Source organism: Marmota monax, unplaced genomic scaffold (assembly GCF_021218885.2).
Source record: "Marmota monax isolate L192 unplaced genomic scaffold, Marmota_monax_Labrador192_F-V1.1 WCK01_AAM20220418_F8-fsc00022, whole genome shotgun sequence".
In the NCBI taxonomy this organism is placed as follows: Eukaryota; Metazoa; Chordata; class Mammalia; order Rodentia; family Sciuridae; genus Marmota; species Marmota monax.
Window position 1 is genome coordinate 17669110 of NW_026695215.1, and position 14677 is coordinate 17683786.

At 38.7% G+C, this 14677-nt stretch overlaps 1 protein-coding gene across 3 annotated transcripts in view; it reads right to left on the reverse strand.

Annotated features, from left to right (window-relative positions):
• The window catches only part of Armc8 (armadillo repeat containing 8), a 99019-nt gene extending 84875 nt beyond the window's left edge, over positions 1 to 14144 (reverse strand). For 2 of the 3 annotated variants that reach the window (XM_046431954.2, XM_046431952.2), the window contains exon 1: positions 13863 to 14144. Coding sequence is in view for 1 of the 3 variants with exons in the window: in XM_046431952.2 (XP_046287908.1) it covers positions 13863 to 13907 (45 nt within the window). In the remaining 2 variants the exon portion in view is untranslated. The other variant, XM_046431953.2, reaches the window with a different exon arrangement.
• Positions 14145 to 14677: the final 533 nt, after the last annotated feature.

Below are 14677 nucleotides of genomic sequence, written 5' to 3' on the forward strand. Positions count from 1 at the left end.
CTGAACTCACTTTCCATATTCAAAATAATAAAGCCATCACAATGCATAAACTGTTGCATTTTATGATTAATAGTACTACCCAAAAATTATATTACGTGAAATTATACATGCATTCCTCAGCAGAAAATTTGTGAACATCAAATCTGTCAATTAGGGTTTATTCTAAGAAGTTGAGTGTACAGTAAATTCTGTACTGTGTACCCAACAAGTACAGAGAAAAGATGGGAAGGGGACAGCTGAACCAATTTTCTTCTTTCAGAAAAACAAAAATAGCAGCAAATAATTACTTGCACTCTACCATAAGGAGTATCATGTGGAAACAATGTACCTCTTATTAGGGTGACTACATGTGACTGGCACCACCAAGATGGCTCCCAATGATTCCCACCTCCCAGTATTCATGCCTTTGTGCAGTCTTCCCTTGAGTGAGGAATGAACCCTATGGCTTTGTTCTAGCAAACAAAATGTAGCAGAGGTAATGAGATGTTATTTTAGAAATTTCAAGGTTCTCCCCACCACAACCTTTTTCCTCTCTGATGGAAGCCTCCTGTCTGGTTATGAGTTCCCCTATGGAAAAGTCCACTGGCATGGAATTAAAACTCTGCCTGATGACAAGAGTAGTGAGCAAGGAATTGTATTCTCCTTGAACAGCCTTCAGATGAGACTGCAGCTCCACCTGACCCACTGACTGCAACTTCATAAAGAGACCTAAGGCCAAAAGTCCAAGCTACTCCACACCTATATTCCTGACCTACAGAAACTGTGAAATAATAAATGTTGTTTTAAGTAGCTAAGCTTTAGAGTAAATTTTACACAGCAATAGATAATCATTGTCTTTGAACTTACCAACAAAACCAGAATAATTATTATAGAATAATAAACCAAGAGTAATGGAGACAATTTGGGCTTTCATTCATCCTTAGTAATACCAGAGCAAAGAGGAAATACTTAGTCGTCTCAGAACACTAGTCAGATGCCCTGAAAAGACAAACCAGAACAGGTTCTCATTGCCCCTCTGAATAAACTATCCATGACCAGGTCGAATTTAAGCCACTACCCTTTAGGAAAAAAAAAAAAATTCAAGAAGAGTATCTTGTTACAACTGCTTGCCAAGTCCTAGACTCGCCATGGATTTAACTCCAAAATCAGATAATTTTGGGGGTAAAACTATGAGTTTATTAGACAATGAAGAATGTTCAAAGGTTAATATAAAAATACCGAACTTACTTTATTTCACTAAAGTCTTGCTCTATGTAGGCCAAAATATATTGTTATATTATGTGCATGTATGAATATGTAACAACAAATTTCATCATTATGTACAACAATAATGCACCAATAAAAAAATGTGGAAAGAAGAAAAAGACTTGCTCTATGTATATGTCATTAACATAGAGTATTCTTTATTTCCAACATAGGCATTGTGTAATAGAACAACAAATGATCTGCATTTGCAGACTTCGAAAATGCATTTTACCACTTCGTAACTATGGGCAAAAATAAAATGTTGAGGCTGTTTCTTCAATGATAAGGTGGTGATGTTATCACAGCACTCAAGTGTGGCTCATGAGCTAATATACAGGGAAATCCCTTGTAAACAATAAAAGTACCCTAATGATTTCAGGCAAGTTACTAAGGAAACGCTTGGGATGATACCGGCCAAAGTAAATTGTTACACTGTGTGAATATACAAATACATTAACAAATCCCACCATAATGTACAAGTATAATGCACCAATAAAATTATGAAAAAAATAATAAGTCCCAGATTATGCTATATTCCAAGCACTCATATAGATTTAGGTTGTAAAACAAACAACCAAGGCCAAAAAAAAAAAAAAAAAATCAACTAAATTGCCCTTGAAATTTCCTTAAATTGCTAATCAAGTGCAAGATGCATGACTTATTTAGGAAGTTTTATTCTACCAACGTTTATGAACTACTGAAACAGACTTCTATAGATTGAATACTTATTTCCCCCCTGAAATTCATATGTTGAAATCCTAACCTTCAATGTTGGAAGTGGGACCCTTGGGAGGTGGTTAGGTCATAAGCCCAGAACCCTATGAATAGGATTAGGGCCCTTACAAAAAAAGACCCCAACCATACACAGTCTGAGAACTCAACAAAAAGACAGCCATCTGTGAGCCAAGGAACAGCCCTCCCCAGACACTGAATCTGCTGACACCTTTTTTTTTTGGACTTCACAGCCTACAAAACCACAAGAAGTCAATTTTTCTGTTATTTATAAGCTACCCAGACTGTGGTACTTTGTTATAGCAGCCTAAACTAACACATAGACTTAAGAAAAGGAACAAAAAGGAAGCCTCTCCACCCAACTCTGGACATCCCAATCATCCCACGTCAGACAACTGTAGTCTCTTGAGTTGAATGGGACACCAGTGAGGAATTTTAAAGACTTCTTGCTTATAGGAAGAATTTACTCATTCTTTTCTAATATTGAACTTCTAAAACTTGACATTTGTTAGTAGATGTGCTCCTGTTATAAGGTGTAAACAAGAAAATTATGGAGTCTCACCCTGGGACAAGTATACAAAGAAGACTGCTGTTATACACACACATACACACACACACACTCTCTCTCTCTCTCTCTCTCTCTCTCTCTCTCTCTCTCTCTCTGTTTTAAACTTATTTCAAGCTGAAAATCATTATTTATTTATTTTTTTACTTTTTTATTTGTTTGCTTGCTTTTTGTGGTACTGGGGATCAAACCCAGGGCTTTGTGCATGTGCAGCAAGCACTCTACCAACTGAGCCATATCCCCAGCCCCATTGTATATTTTTAATTTATGGGGTAATATGGTAGGTGCTGGGAATAGAGAGATAAGAGTCCTCAAGGGGCTCATAGCACCAAAAGAAAGACATGAAAGCAAGTAAGTTACAAGTATAACCTGTAACACATGCATATGCAGTTGGAGATATAATTAACCAACACTAGAGTTGGGATGGAAGGTAATGTCTAAGCAGTTAAGATGATTAACCTGAAGATTAGTACTAGTTTTCCAGGTGAAAAAGGGAGAGAGAGAGAAAAAAAAGATAAGTACTCTAGGAAGACAGCATAATATATACATACAAAAGAGAATTCTGAAGCAATAAGGTGTGTTCAAGAAAGAAAATGCAATTTAGTATTATAATCATGTTGCATACAGTTGGGAATACAAAACAATGCTGAAGTAGTTTTGATGATGTTGTTGTTTTGCCATACTGGAGGATTGAATCCAGGGTCTCATCCTGCATGCTATGCATGACCTCTACAACTGAGTTACATTCTAGGCCTGAAGTAGTATTCTATAATCTAGTCAATAAGATTTTTAACAGTTATACAGGCAATGTTCTAGAAAATAAGCAAAAGAAAAAAAAGTCTATTTTTGCAAGACCTTATATAAAAAAGCAATAAACATAATTTTTAAAAGGTATATTAGAATATTAGTATATAAGAAGATGTACAGTATGAGGAAAATGTTCAACAGCATATTTTATTTCCAAGTCTTCATACCACAACTACAGTATCACCAGCTAGGAACAAGGGAGAATGGAGGGGAGGGAGGGAGGGAGAGAGAGGGAGAGAGAGAGAGAGGGAGAGAGAGAGGGAGAGAGGGAGAGAGGGAGGGAGAGAGAGAGGGAGAGAGGGAGAGAGGGAGGGAGGGAGAGAGAGAGAGAGAGAGAGAGAGGGAGGGAGGGAGGGAGGGAGGGGTATAATAAGATACACAAACCACTCAGAAAGTCCCATGCCCCCAGTAGCTCTGAACAGGTGCAGTACTATTCCCTATGATATATTCTGTATATCTGCGGAAGCAATTTTGGCTGTTACAATGACAACAAGGTACTACTGATATTTAGTGACCAAGAACTAAGGATACTATATGACTTGGGACAGCAGGCTCATATCCTGCAACTTTGCCAAATCCAGTCATGTCTAGAATCTAATTCCATTCTACATATAAACACAAAATACATTGTGTACCATGTTAATGCATGATTTTCCAAGAATGCAATTCCTACATGAATAAAGAAAAGGTTATATTTTATTTTATTGGGAACTTTACCAAACATTCAGACTTTTCAGAAAGTCATATAAAAAATGACTATGGGGGGGGGGGGGTGTTGGGGTTGTGGCTCAGTGGTAGAGCACTTGCCTAGCACTTGCCTAGCACGTGCAAGGACCTGGGTTCGATCCTCACTCAGTACCACATATAAATAAATAAATAAAGGTATTGTGTCTAACTACAACTAAAAAATAAATATTAAAAAAAATTACCATCAGGCTGGGGCTATAGCTCAGTGGTAAAGCGTATGCCTTGCCTGTGTGAGGCACTGGGTTCAATCCTCAGCACCACATAAAAATAAATAAAGATACTGTGTGTTAATCCACAACTAAAATAATATTTTTAAAGATGACTTTTTATTGTATTTAAATAACTGCATGCCTTTATCAGTCTGCAGAGTGCTGTCACATTCACAGTCAAATTGTGTACATTTGCAAAAATATCACTACTTTATTACTTTCTGGTATAGTAGTACCTGAGCACTCACACATTTAAGTTATATTGTAAATTCATTTACTGTTTTTCTCCCTTAATTCAGCTGGAATATTATGCCAGCTTTTTAAATTACATGTGAGGATAATTAACTTATCTATGCATTTCGTTTTGGGAAAGCCAAGGAGTCACCACAAAATAATTATAAGAGTGTGACTGATAAGGTTGGTAATCATTCACTAAAACAGCTCTTAATGAGCCAGTCAACTGAGAGCCCGCAAACCTGTTTTTATTCCCAAAATAGCGTAAAACTAAAGTTTTAAGTTTCTTTCTTTTTTTTTTTTTTTTTGTACTCGGGATTGAACCCAGGAGTGCTTAACTACTGAGCAACATCCCCAGTCCTTTTTTATATTTTATTTAGAGACAGAGTCTCACTGAGAGGCTTAGGGCCCTGCTAAATTGCTGAGGCTGGCTTCCAATTCACGATCCTCCTGCCTCAGCCTCCCAAACCACTGGGATTACAGAAAAAATTTGAGTTTCTAATGCTTCCAAAACCCTCAATCCAAAAAAAAAATTCCTTTGGTCAGTATGACAATTTTCTAAAATGCCAAATAAATGCACTGCTTGGATCAGCTACAATTTCACAATATTTATTTTAAAACCTGGGGACACTTATCAGTTCGTACTTGTTCCTAGAGAAGACTGCCACAATCCAGAATATCAGAAACCAATATGTTAGAGTGGCATTTTACTAAATTGTGCTTTAATTTCAAATTGCACATTTCCCTCTTTGTTCTGCTTACATTCTTGTAAGCTCATGCAAGATGCAAAATCTGTCACTTGAAGAGTTCTGGTAATGTAAGTGCTTCTCTTGACATAGGATTAATTTCAAATTGCTAGACAATTCTTTCCTTGTGTTGAGAGGAAAAAAACCTCCATTTGGAACAATACCAAAAAAGGATGATAATATCATAAGATACCCTTTACTTGCAGGCAACTACGATGCCTTTCCTAAGTATTCCAAAATTCCTACTTGCCTACAAACCAAGGGAAAAAAAAAAAAAGAAGGAAGAAAATGTTCAAGCACTATTTAAAAATCCAAGATTTTGGTGTAGGTTTTTATTGTTTATTTTTCTTGTTGCTGTTGTTTGCTTTGTTTTGTTCTTCATATTTTGGTAAACTTCTGGCCCTATTAGAAACCAATCAGATCTAAAATATTTGTTTTATACCTCTCACAGAGTAATTTTGCAATTATTTTTATCCTTACTTTTTTTTTTCTTATGGGACTACCTTTTCAGTATTTCTGGAGTTTCACAGCATCCTCTCTCCCCAGAATAAGCAAAGCTTTGGTGTTCTGTAGCCTCAAACAACTATGGAAAGTTTCAAAATGTCACTTCACAGTTTAGCTGGACCCCATCAGTGTGGAATGTAACATACTTAGATCAATTAAGATTTGTAGAATGTAATCTGATTTGATTTCAAATACCAATATGAAAATACTAAAAATATAATTTTTATTTAGTGTACTTGTATAAGAGGAACTCTGACCTCTCAATAGACTGAAAAACACTTTGAATGTTAAAAGAATTTATTAAAATAAGTTTCATCAGAGCTGATAAAATTTGAACATGAAATTCTAAAACAGAAAGCTGAGCATACAATTCTGTTTTTAAAAAGAGATAATTTGTAGGTCTGACCTTGCCACACAACATATGACAGCAAGCAAGTCAATTATCTCCAGTTCTGTTTTCCCCAATAATAAATGACAAGGGTGAACTAAAGATTATTTGCAGGTTTTTTTCAGGCAAAGAATCCATAATTTTATATCACAGAAAGAGAAGTATTTTTTTTCATAAAAGAAAAGCCAGAAAACAGCTAGATTAAAAGGGATATGAAGAGGAACCTTTCATTTTTTTCTGGAGTTTCCAGTGTGATAGCATATTCTTCTAGCCCTGTTCACTATTAACAAGTACTATTAACAACATGCTTTTATGGTCACAAAAACTGAAATCAATTTAGCATTCATGCATCTAAAATCAAGTACTATGATATTTATCCTTTTAAGTGTGGTGCAAATCACAAAGAGATATATGAGTCTAAATGATCTTTAAAGCTTCTTCTCCCTATTAAAAATTGTGTTCATTAACTTTCAATGTAGATGAGAAAGCCTGAACTGAGGGCCAAGAAGAGATCATCCTAGAGAGAGTGAATGAACTAAGCACCTATGGTGCAAAACAGAATAATATGGAAGTCCAAGGGAACAAGAAGCACCTCTGGACAGCATATATAGAGTGGCAGACTTGTGAGGAGTTTTACAAAGACTGAGATATTCTCTAGATTAGATGAGGTTCATTTAGATGCCTCCAAAGATAAGATGGTCAGGAAATACACTGAGATGCATTCAAATACTTCTCAATCCTGACACAGGTGTGGTATTGTCCTGGACTACATACAACAATGATTTAAATTATAATTCAAGATTACAACCATGTAATGATTTAAGAGATCCTGGGTACCATTTTATATGGTACACCTCAGCACTAGTATTGTTCAGCCAGGCCAGCTGCTTCCTGACAATAAAGGGCCTTATTTGCTTCAGATGCTTACAGGCAGTACTACCCTTGCCTTGGAGCTATCCATGGTGCTTGACTCAGACTCAGCTGTCTCTTCTAACAGCTAATCCATTCGCTTTCTTATCATAATACCCTTCAGGATCTATCTAACCTCTCATATATATTGTGGCTTATCATGGCAATATCATGACTGACATTTGAGCTGTGCCTAGTCCAGTTTGATTGTTCCCAAACACCTTACTTTGTCCTGGCTTGGACCTCCAGCTAACCCAGCTCTGCACCCCAGACCCGGGATGACATCTGCTTAAACAAACCCCTTTCTGAAGATACAGAACACCTTGGGGGAGATCACCAGCATATGCTGGACAAAAAAAATCACTTCACAACCAAGTCATGATACCTTACACAAGTTTTAAAACCTTATTGTTATAATCTTTACCATTCTGAAATGCTTTAAAACGACTTAAGTTTTGGTGACTAACATTGCACTGGGGCAAGCAAAGGAGTTAATTCAAAAATAGGAGTTAATTCAAGAGAGTCTATAAACTCCTTGAAATTATGCAATTTTTCAGGCATATATATGTTTTTCTGAGGAAGAGGGTGTGGAAATGTTTATCCTAGAAAGGCTAAGAACCAATGATCAACATGTTGATAACTCTCAATTAATGATCACTATCCTAGATTTAAGCACTCAACCTTTATATCCAACTGCCCAAATAAGCATCTGGAAGAAAACACTTCAAACTCAGCATGCCCCAAAATTAAACTCCTGTTGATTCATTTCATTTTTAACATATTTTTATTTATTTATTTTTATATGGTGTTGCTGAGAATTGAACCCAGTGCCTCACAGGTGCAAGCGCTCTGCCACTGAGCTACAGTTCCAGCCCTTGATTCATTTCTTTCAGGATCATCTCCTGACACATGCTGTGGTTTGTAGAGTGAACTAATGGCAAACTTGAAGATACACTGAAACAATTTCATTTTGCATTTATTATGAAAAACTAGGGAAGGTCAAATTATGCTCTGAGTACAGAGCATAATTTTAAGTTTAAGTTCACAGAAAATTTTTTTTCTAATTATTGTCAATTGCCCACTTAAGAGAATAAATCAATATGTAGTGATAGGCAAGGACAACAACATGCTAACAGCTGTCAAGACAGAATAAAACCAAGGAATACCTAAACTTCAAATATCCTACGTAGGTCCAATAGCTGCTTGTCAGAAAAAGTACAATGGCACTGGCAAAGACTGCAAAGAAGGCACTTAAGGGTTGAGGTTGTGGCTCCATGGTAGAGCACTTGCCTAGCATGTGTGAGGCACTGGGTTTGAGCCTCAGCACCACATAAAAATAAATACATAAAGGCTGGGGTTGTGGCTCAGTGGAAGAGTGCTTGCCTAATATGTATGAGGCACTGGGTTCACTTCTCAGCACCACATATAAATAAATAAAGGTCCATTGACAACTTAAATAAATAAATAAATGAATGAATTTTCCATCTACAACAACAAAAATCCTAATGCTGGCTTTAGAACATCTCCAGAGAGTGATAAAGGTAAAAGACAGTCCTTTGTTATTTAAAAAAAAAAAAAGGCAATTAAAATCCACAAGTGCCTTAGCTGTCTATACTAGTCTACAATGTATCATTTAACCCAATACAGAGTGACCAAACTAAAATGTAATCATCCTCTGTTCAGGGGTGCAAAATTTCATTTCCTTAAGTCTAATTTATTGATTTTTTAAAAATTAGGTTTAATAATCCTTCAGTGGTCCAAGGTTCTGTGGACTTTTCCCTGTTATACTCTAAAAAAGTTTTATTTCATGCTTCACAATAAAATCTATGATCCACTTTGAGCTACTTTTGGTAATAAGGTATGAAGTTGAGATCAAGTTTGTTTGTTTGTTTGTTTTTTGGAGGGTGCTAGGGATTGAATACAGGGTTTTGCTCTACAGCAAAGCTACACCTCTGACCTCAAGGTTCATTTTTTAAACTACAATTAAGGGGATGAAAAGACAATTGGCAGACCCAGAGAAAATACTTAAGCACACCTATATCACAAAGTGCTCATATCTAAAATACATAAAGAGTTTTCAATATTCAATAGTCAAAAAGAACAGTGAGAAAACTGGCAAAATAAGAAATATTTCACCAGAGGATAAGTGGATAACAAATATGCAATGAAAAGATTTAACATTACAAATCATTAGGGAAATAAATGCAAATTAAGACCATGATATCACTGCACATCTATTAGAACAGTTAAAGTAGAAAAGTAACAATATCAAATGCTAGTGAGTATGCAGAGAAACTGAATCTCTCATACACTACTGGTAGAAATATAAAATGGTACATCCATTCTGGGAAAGTTCATCAAGCTAAACACACATTTACCATATAAGGTAATAATTGCACTGCTGGGCATTTATCTCAGACACCTCAAGTTACGTCTACACAAAGACGTACACACGAATGCTCAAAGCAGGTTATAATAATCAGAAACTGGAAACAACCAAAATGTCCAATAGATGAATAATTAAACAGTGGTACACCTATACCAAGGGATGCTACTCAGCCTGATACAAGGAACAAACTATTGATACCTGCAACTAGGATGGATCTCAAAAACATTATGCTTAGTGACAAAAGTCAATTTCAAAAAGTTACATATTGTTTGATTCCATTTATATAACATTATAGAAAACAACAAAATTACAGAGATGGAGCTGGGCAGTGGCACATGGCACACCCCTATAATCCCAGCAGTTTGGGAGGCTGAGGCAGGAGGAGCGTGAATTCAAAACCAACTCAGCAATTTAGTGAGGCCATAAGCAACTTAGTGAGACCCTGTCTCTAAACATATATAAAAAAGGATGGGAATGTGACTCAGTGGTCTCAGTGGTTAAGTGCCTCTGAGTTCAATCCCTATTACCTGCCCCGAAAAAACTATAGAGATGGAGAACAGATTAGTAGTTGTCAGAAATTAAGGGCAGTGGGGGGGAGGGAGATGGGAGGAGTGTCAGGCAGGTATGACTGTAAAGCGGTAGAAGGAAGGAGATCCTTGTGGTAATGGAATAGTTCTGTATCTTAGTAGCGGTGGCTACATGAATATACTCTTGAGATAAAATGATACAGAAATATGTACATACTTATCCCAATTTCCTGGTTCTGACACTGTACTATAATTATGTACGATGTAACCAATGAAAGGACCTGAGTGAAGTATACACAGGGGCCCCACTGTACTTTGCAACTTCCTGTGAATTTATACTTATTCCAAAATAAAAAGTTGTTAACATGAACTCAACATAAAACAATCCAAAAGTCTGGAAAGCATAGAAGGAATCTGCAAATTTGCTGACAAGAATGAGGTTGTAATGATAAATGCAAACCAAAGAGGAATAGAGTGGCCATATGCTATCTAAAAAAGAGATGGATAGTTTGTTCAACTCCCAAAACAGTTCAATCAACCATTTACTGACTACCTGGTATTTGCAAGACATAGTGTTTTAAGCAATTATAGGGTTAAAAGATTGAGCACTTAGCTCTGAATGAATTTACTCTCTAAGACAAGGGCCTCCACAAAAGCAGTGTTCCTTCACCTGGAATGTTGTTTTGCCTTTTTTTTTCTCTAGTTAGTTCTTACTCATCCTTGAACCCTCATTCAGTGTCACTTCTTCAGGGAAATTCTCCTAGATCTTCTCATTGCCCGCCACATTAGATCAGTTTCTTGTATTACATGTTTGAACAGCACCCTATATGTTTCATTCATAATATTAATCACCAGTCATGAACAATTGTGTGATTATTTGATATCACTTTCCCCGATGGGCTAAAATCTCTGAAGGGACATAGGTCTATGTGTCTCATCAATGTATTCCAAATCCAATGCCATGCCTGGCAAATGACAGAAACTCAAAACATATTAGATAATAAATCCATGCAAAGATGTAGTTCATATGTACAAATGAGCAGACAATAAGCTACTGGAATTTGGAAGAAACTAATTATCAACTTCAACCTGAGAGGCCAGTTTATATGGAATAAAAGCTTCATGTAGATGATAAAGAAACTTGAAGTCTAGCCTTTCAACAACAGGAACCTACCAAAGAACTAAAATGAGATTGGTGGTCCAATGTGTTCTTTAGAAGAATTAATGTGAAAATGGACTTGAACTGAGAAAGTAAGGGGGCAATAAAAATAATTAAAGCCAGCTGTGGTGGAGCATGCCTACAGTCCCAGCTACTTAGAAGTCTAAGGTTCATGGTTCACTTGAACTCATGAACCTAAGACCAGTAACATATTAAGACCTTCATCTCAAAATAATCAATTATTTAACTAAAATGACCCTGTAGGATTAAAAGGATACTGTGATAGTGCAGGGCACAAAATGATAAGGTCCTGAATTAGAGTGGCCATGGAAATAGAAAAATGTGAGAAACACTAAGAATAAAGGAACAACAGAGCTTAACAACTGATTAGATAGGGAGGAATGAAAAGGGGAAGAGTCAAAGATGATTCAGGAGATTCAACAGTGAAAGACAGTACCAATAACCGAAGTGACTAAGTCCTCTTAGGAGAAGAAATGTGCTTTGTTGGAAGTGATGGGGGCATCCACACAATTTAAGATATGAGATCAGACATAGGAGAAAAGTCAAGATTGGCAATGTAGAAGTATGAACTGAGGGGTTAAGGTTGGAAGAACAATGAAGTTTCTCAGGAAGAAGGTGTAATGGGTCTTGGATGGAAATCACTTAAGATGATTTGATAGTCCCTTGGTCAATTTATGCATTTATCAAACTCAAGAGTAATCCAGATAATCAGCTTCTTGACAGCATTTCTGATATCCTCCTTGCCTTCCCTAAAGCACATAATATACAACTTTGTACTTAATCTGGTACATAACAAGTAGCTTTTTAAAGGAATCAACCATTCAATTTCTGATTGACATAAAAAATGCTGCCATACATAGTAGTCTGAAAGGAAGAAGCTTTACTTTCAATTAGTAAAATCACTGAACTTAGTTTAAATCAATTATCCAAAGCTTTGGGAAATCAGACCTTTGGATAAATTATTTAAAGTAAATTCATTGAAATAATAAGAAAATGAAACAAATGAAAATTTTCAACTGTATACACTCTAACTCAAAAAGTAAAGAAGCTTCAGGTGAATTGAAGGATAACTAATCTAAATGACAAAACTGAGGATAGTCAAAAAATACATATATAAAATCTTTTTTACAAATGAGGAAGAAGTCATTGGCCTGCTCTCCCACAAAACATAAGTATTTCAGTCAAAATGGGCTAATGTACTAATCTGCTTCAATACTTCAGTAGCCAGGCCTGGTGGTCTGGGCCTGTAATCATAGTGGCTCAAGTGGCTGAGGCAGGAGAATCGGGAGTCCAAAGCCAGCAGCAATGGCAAGGCACTAAGCTACTCAGTAAGACCCTGTCTCTAAATAAAACACAATATAGGGCTGGGGATGTGGCTCAGTGGTGGAGTGCCCGTGTTCAATCTCTCATACCAAAAAAAAAAAAAAAAAAAAAAAAAAATCCCAATACTTGAGTGAACAGTATTTTTTCTAGTAGTAGTTTAAATATAAGAAAAGCTAATAAAATGGATTGAGGGACAAATTTGTTGACAGCCTTCCAAAATTAAATTACCACTGTATTGCCAAATTAAGCCCTCTCAAGGCCGCAGTCTGCCACTTAACTCTAACCCTGAATCAAGCAATGTCCTACGTGTTTTTAGGTAGGCCTGCTCCTGGGAGAAGTCAGGGAAAAGAAACCAGCTGGAGTTATGGCAACTCCAGGAACCTGACAAGTAGTCTATAATCCGACTACCCTCTCAGCATTAGACTGCCTTCCATGAGTTTAAAAGATGGTCATTCTTTGTCTACATATTTCCAACAACAGCAAATGAACCACTGATAAACTGACCATTCTGACAGTCAGACAGGTAAGATTGGTGGTAAAGCCTAAGAAGTTATCTCTCAGTAACTTTCTCTGTTGGTCCCATTTTTTCAAGGACAACACAGAGAAAGATGAACGTTGTCGTCCACTTTTCGTTTAACTTAAAAAAAAAATAGGTATTGCTTCTTAGTATATCAATATGTTCCTTCTCTTAATAATGGGGATATCTAACCATTCCCCTTAAAGAGAAGAGGAATATCAGCCACAGGGAACAGAGCCGTGACCTCCGGAGCAGAGCTCCGACAGGGGGTTTAAATAACCACACACGTACGTGTACACACACACACACACACGAGTTGCAGCTGATTTATGAAATCCCCATTGCCAAGAGGCAAGCTCCAGCCAGTACCCAGGTGACACACGGAAGACACACGGACCTGCCTGGCGGCTCGGAGGCTGCGGGGGCCAACGAGCCTGCACCTCTTCTGGCCAAAGCCCAGGGGAGCTGAGTGGGCGCTGGTTCCCAGGCCGGCGGCAAGCCCCACAGGGCAGCGCGCCCGGCCCGGGAGAAGCGGCATCGCCGGGAAGGCTCAGTGAAACGCCTGGCCAAACCCAAGCCTGCGCCGCTGGGCCGGCTGCCGATAGCCCAATCCCCCCGCCTGTCGCACGCCGTGCTGGGAGCCCGCACTGGTGAGAGCTCCCGGAGTTGTCTCCACCGGGGTCCCGTCTATCAGCCGTCCACCCTCCCTCACTCCCGGCCCAAGCCCCAACCAGAGGACACCGCAGGGGGTGGTGCCCAGGAGACGCACCGCGCTTGGGGGAATACGGCGGGCGGGTCCCGGGCTCCCCGGCAGGAAGGCGGCCGCAGCGGGTCACTCACCGAGAGGACGCTCATGCGGATTGGGGTCTCCAACAGGCACGCCATCTTGAGCCTTCCCACCCGGCTGCTGCCGGCGCCGGCGCGGGGGCCGGCACTTTCGACAGCCAACTACTGGGCCAACGGCAGGAGCCTCTGCAGAAAGTCAGGCAGGTAGACGAGACCGACCACTCTCTGGATGCCGCTCAAGTATGGGAAGGACCCGCAGAAGGGCGAACAAAGGGGACCCTCTCCAAGAGCCTCCTTACGAATCGTCCTCTCTGAAACGGCAGCTACTGTCAGCCTGGGTCAGAGGTGGGCGCGGGCAGCGGATTCCGCATGCGCAAAGATCTGCCGGCCCCACCTGCCGTTCGTGGTGGGTGGAGCCTCGGGGGCGGAGTCTCGCTCTGGCGTTGCGAGCTGTCCAGACTGATAAATTGCATTCTATGCGTTCACGTATTCATATTCCGGAAAACTAGTATGTGGAGCCACCCACCTACATAGTTTGAAGTTCACTTTCACATTCATTATCTCTCCATTTGCACCGAACTCTTAGCGTCATTATCATCTCCATTTTATAGGTAGGGAAACTGTGATCTCAAAACCAAGGTTTCTGCCGCCAAGAACAGTGATTATTTCACGATCCAGCCCTTAACTGTGACCTGCTTTAGCGTTGAGTGCCCGACCTATTTATTCTGGTATAGTGTTAAGAATAGACACTCTGGAGCAAAAACGCTTGGGTTTAACCCTCGCTATTTCTCTTACTAGCTGCCTTGCCGTTACCTTGAACAGGTTACTTAACCTCCTTAGGTTTCGGTTCCTCCTCTGTAAAATCAATT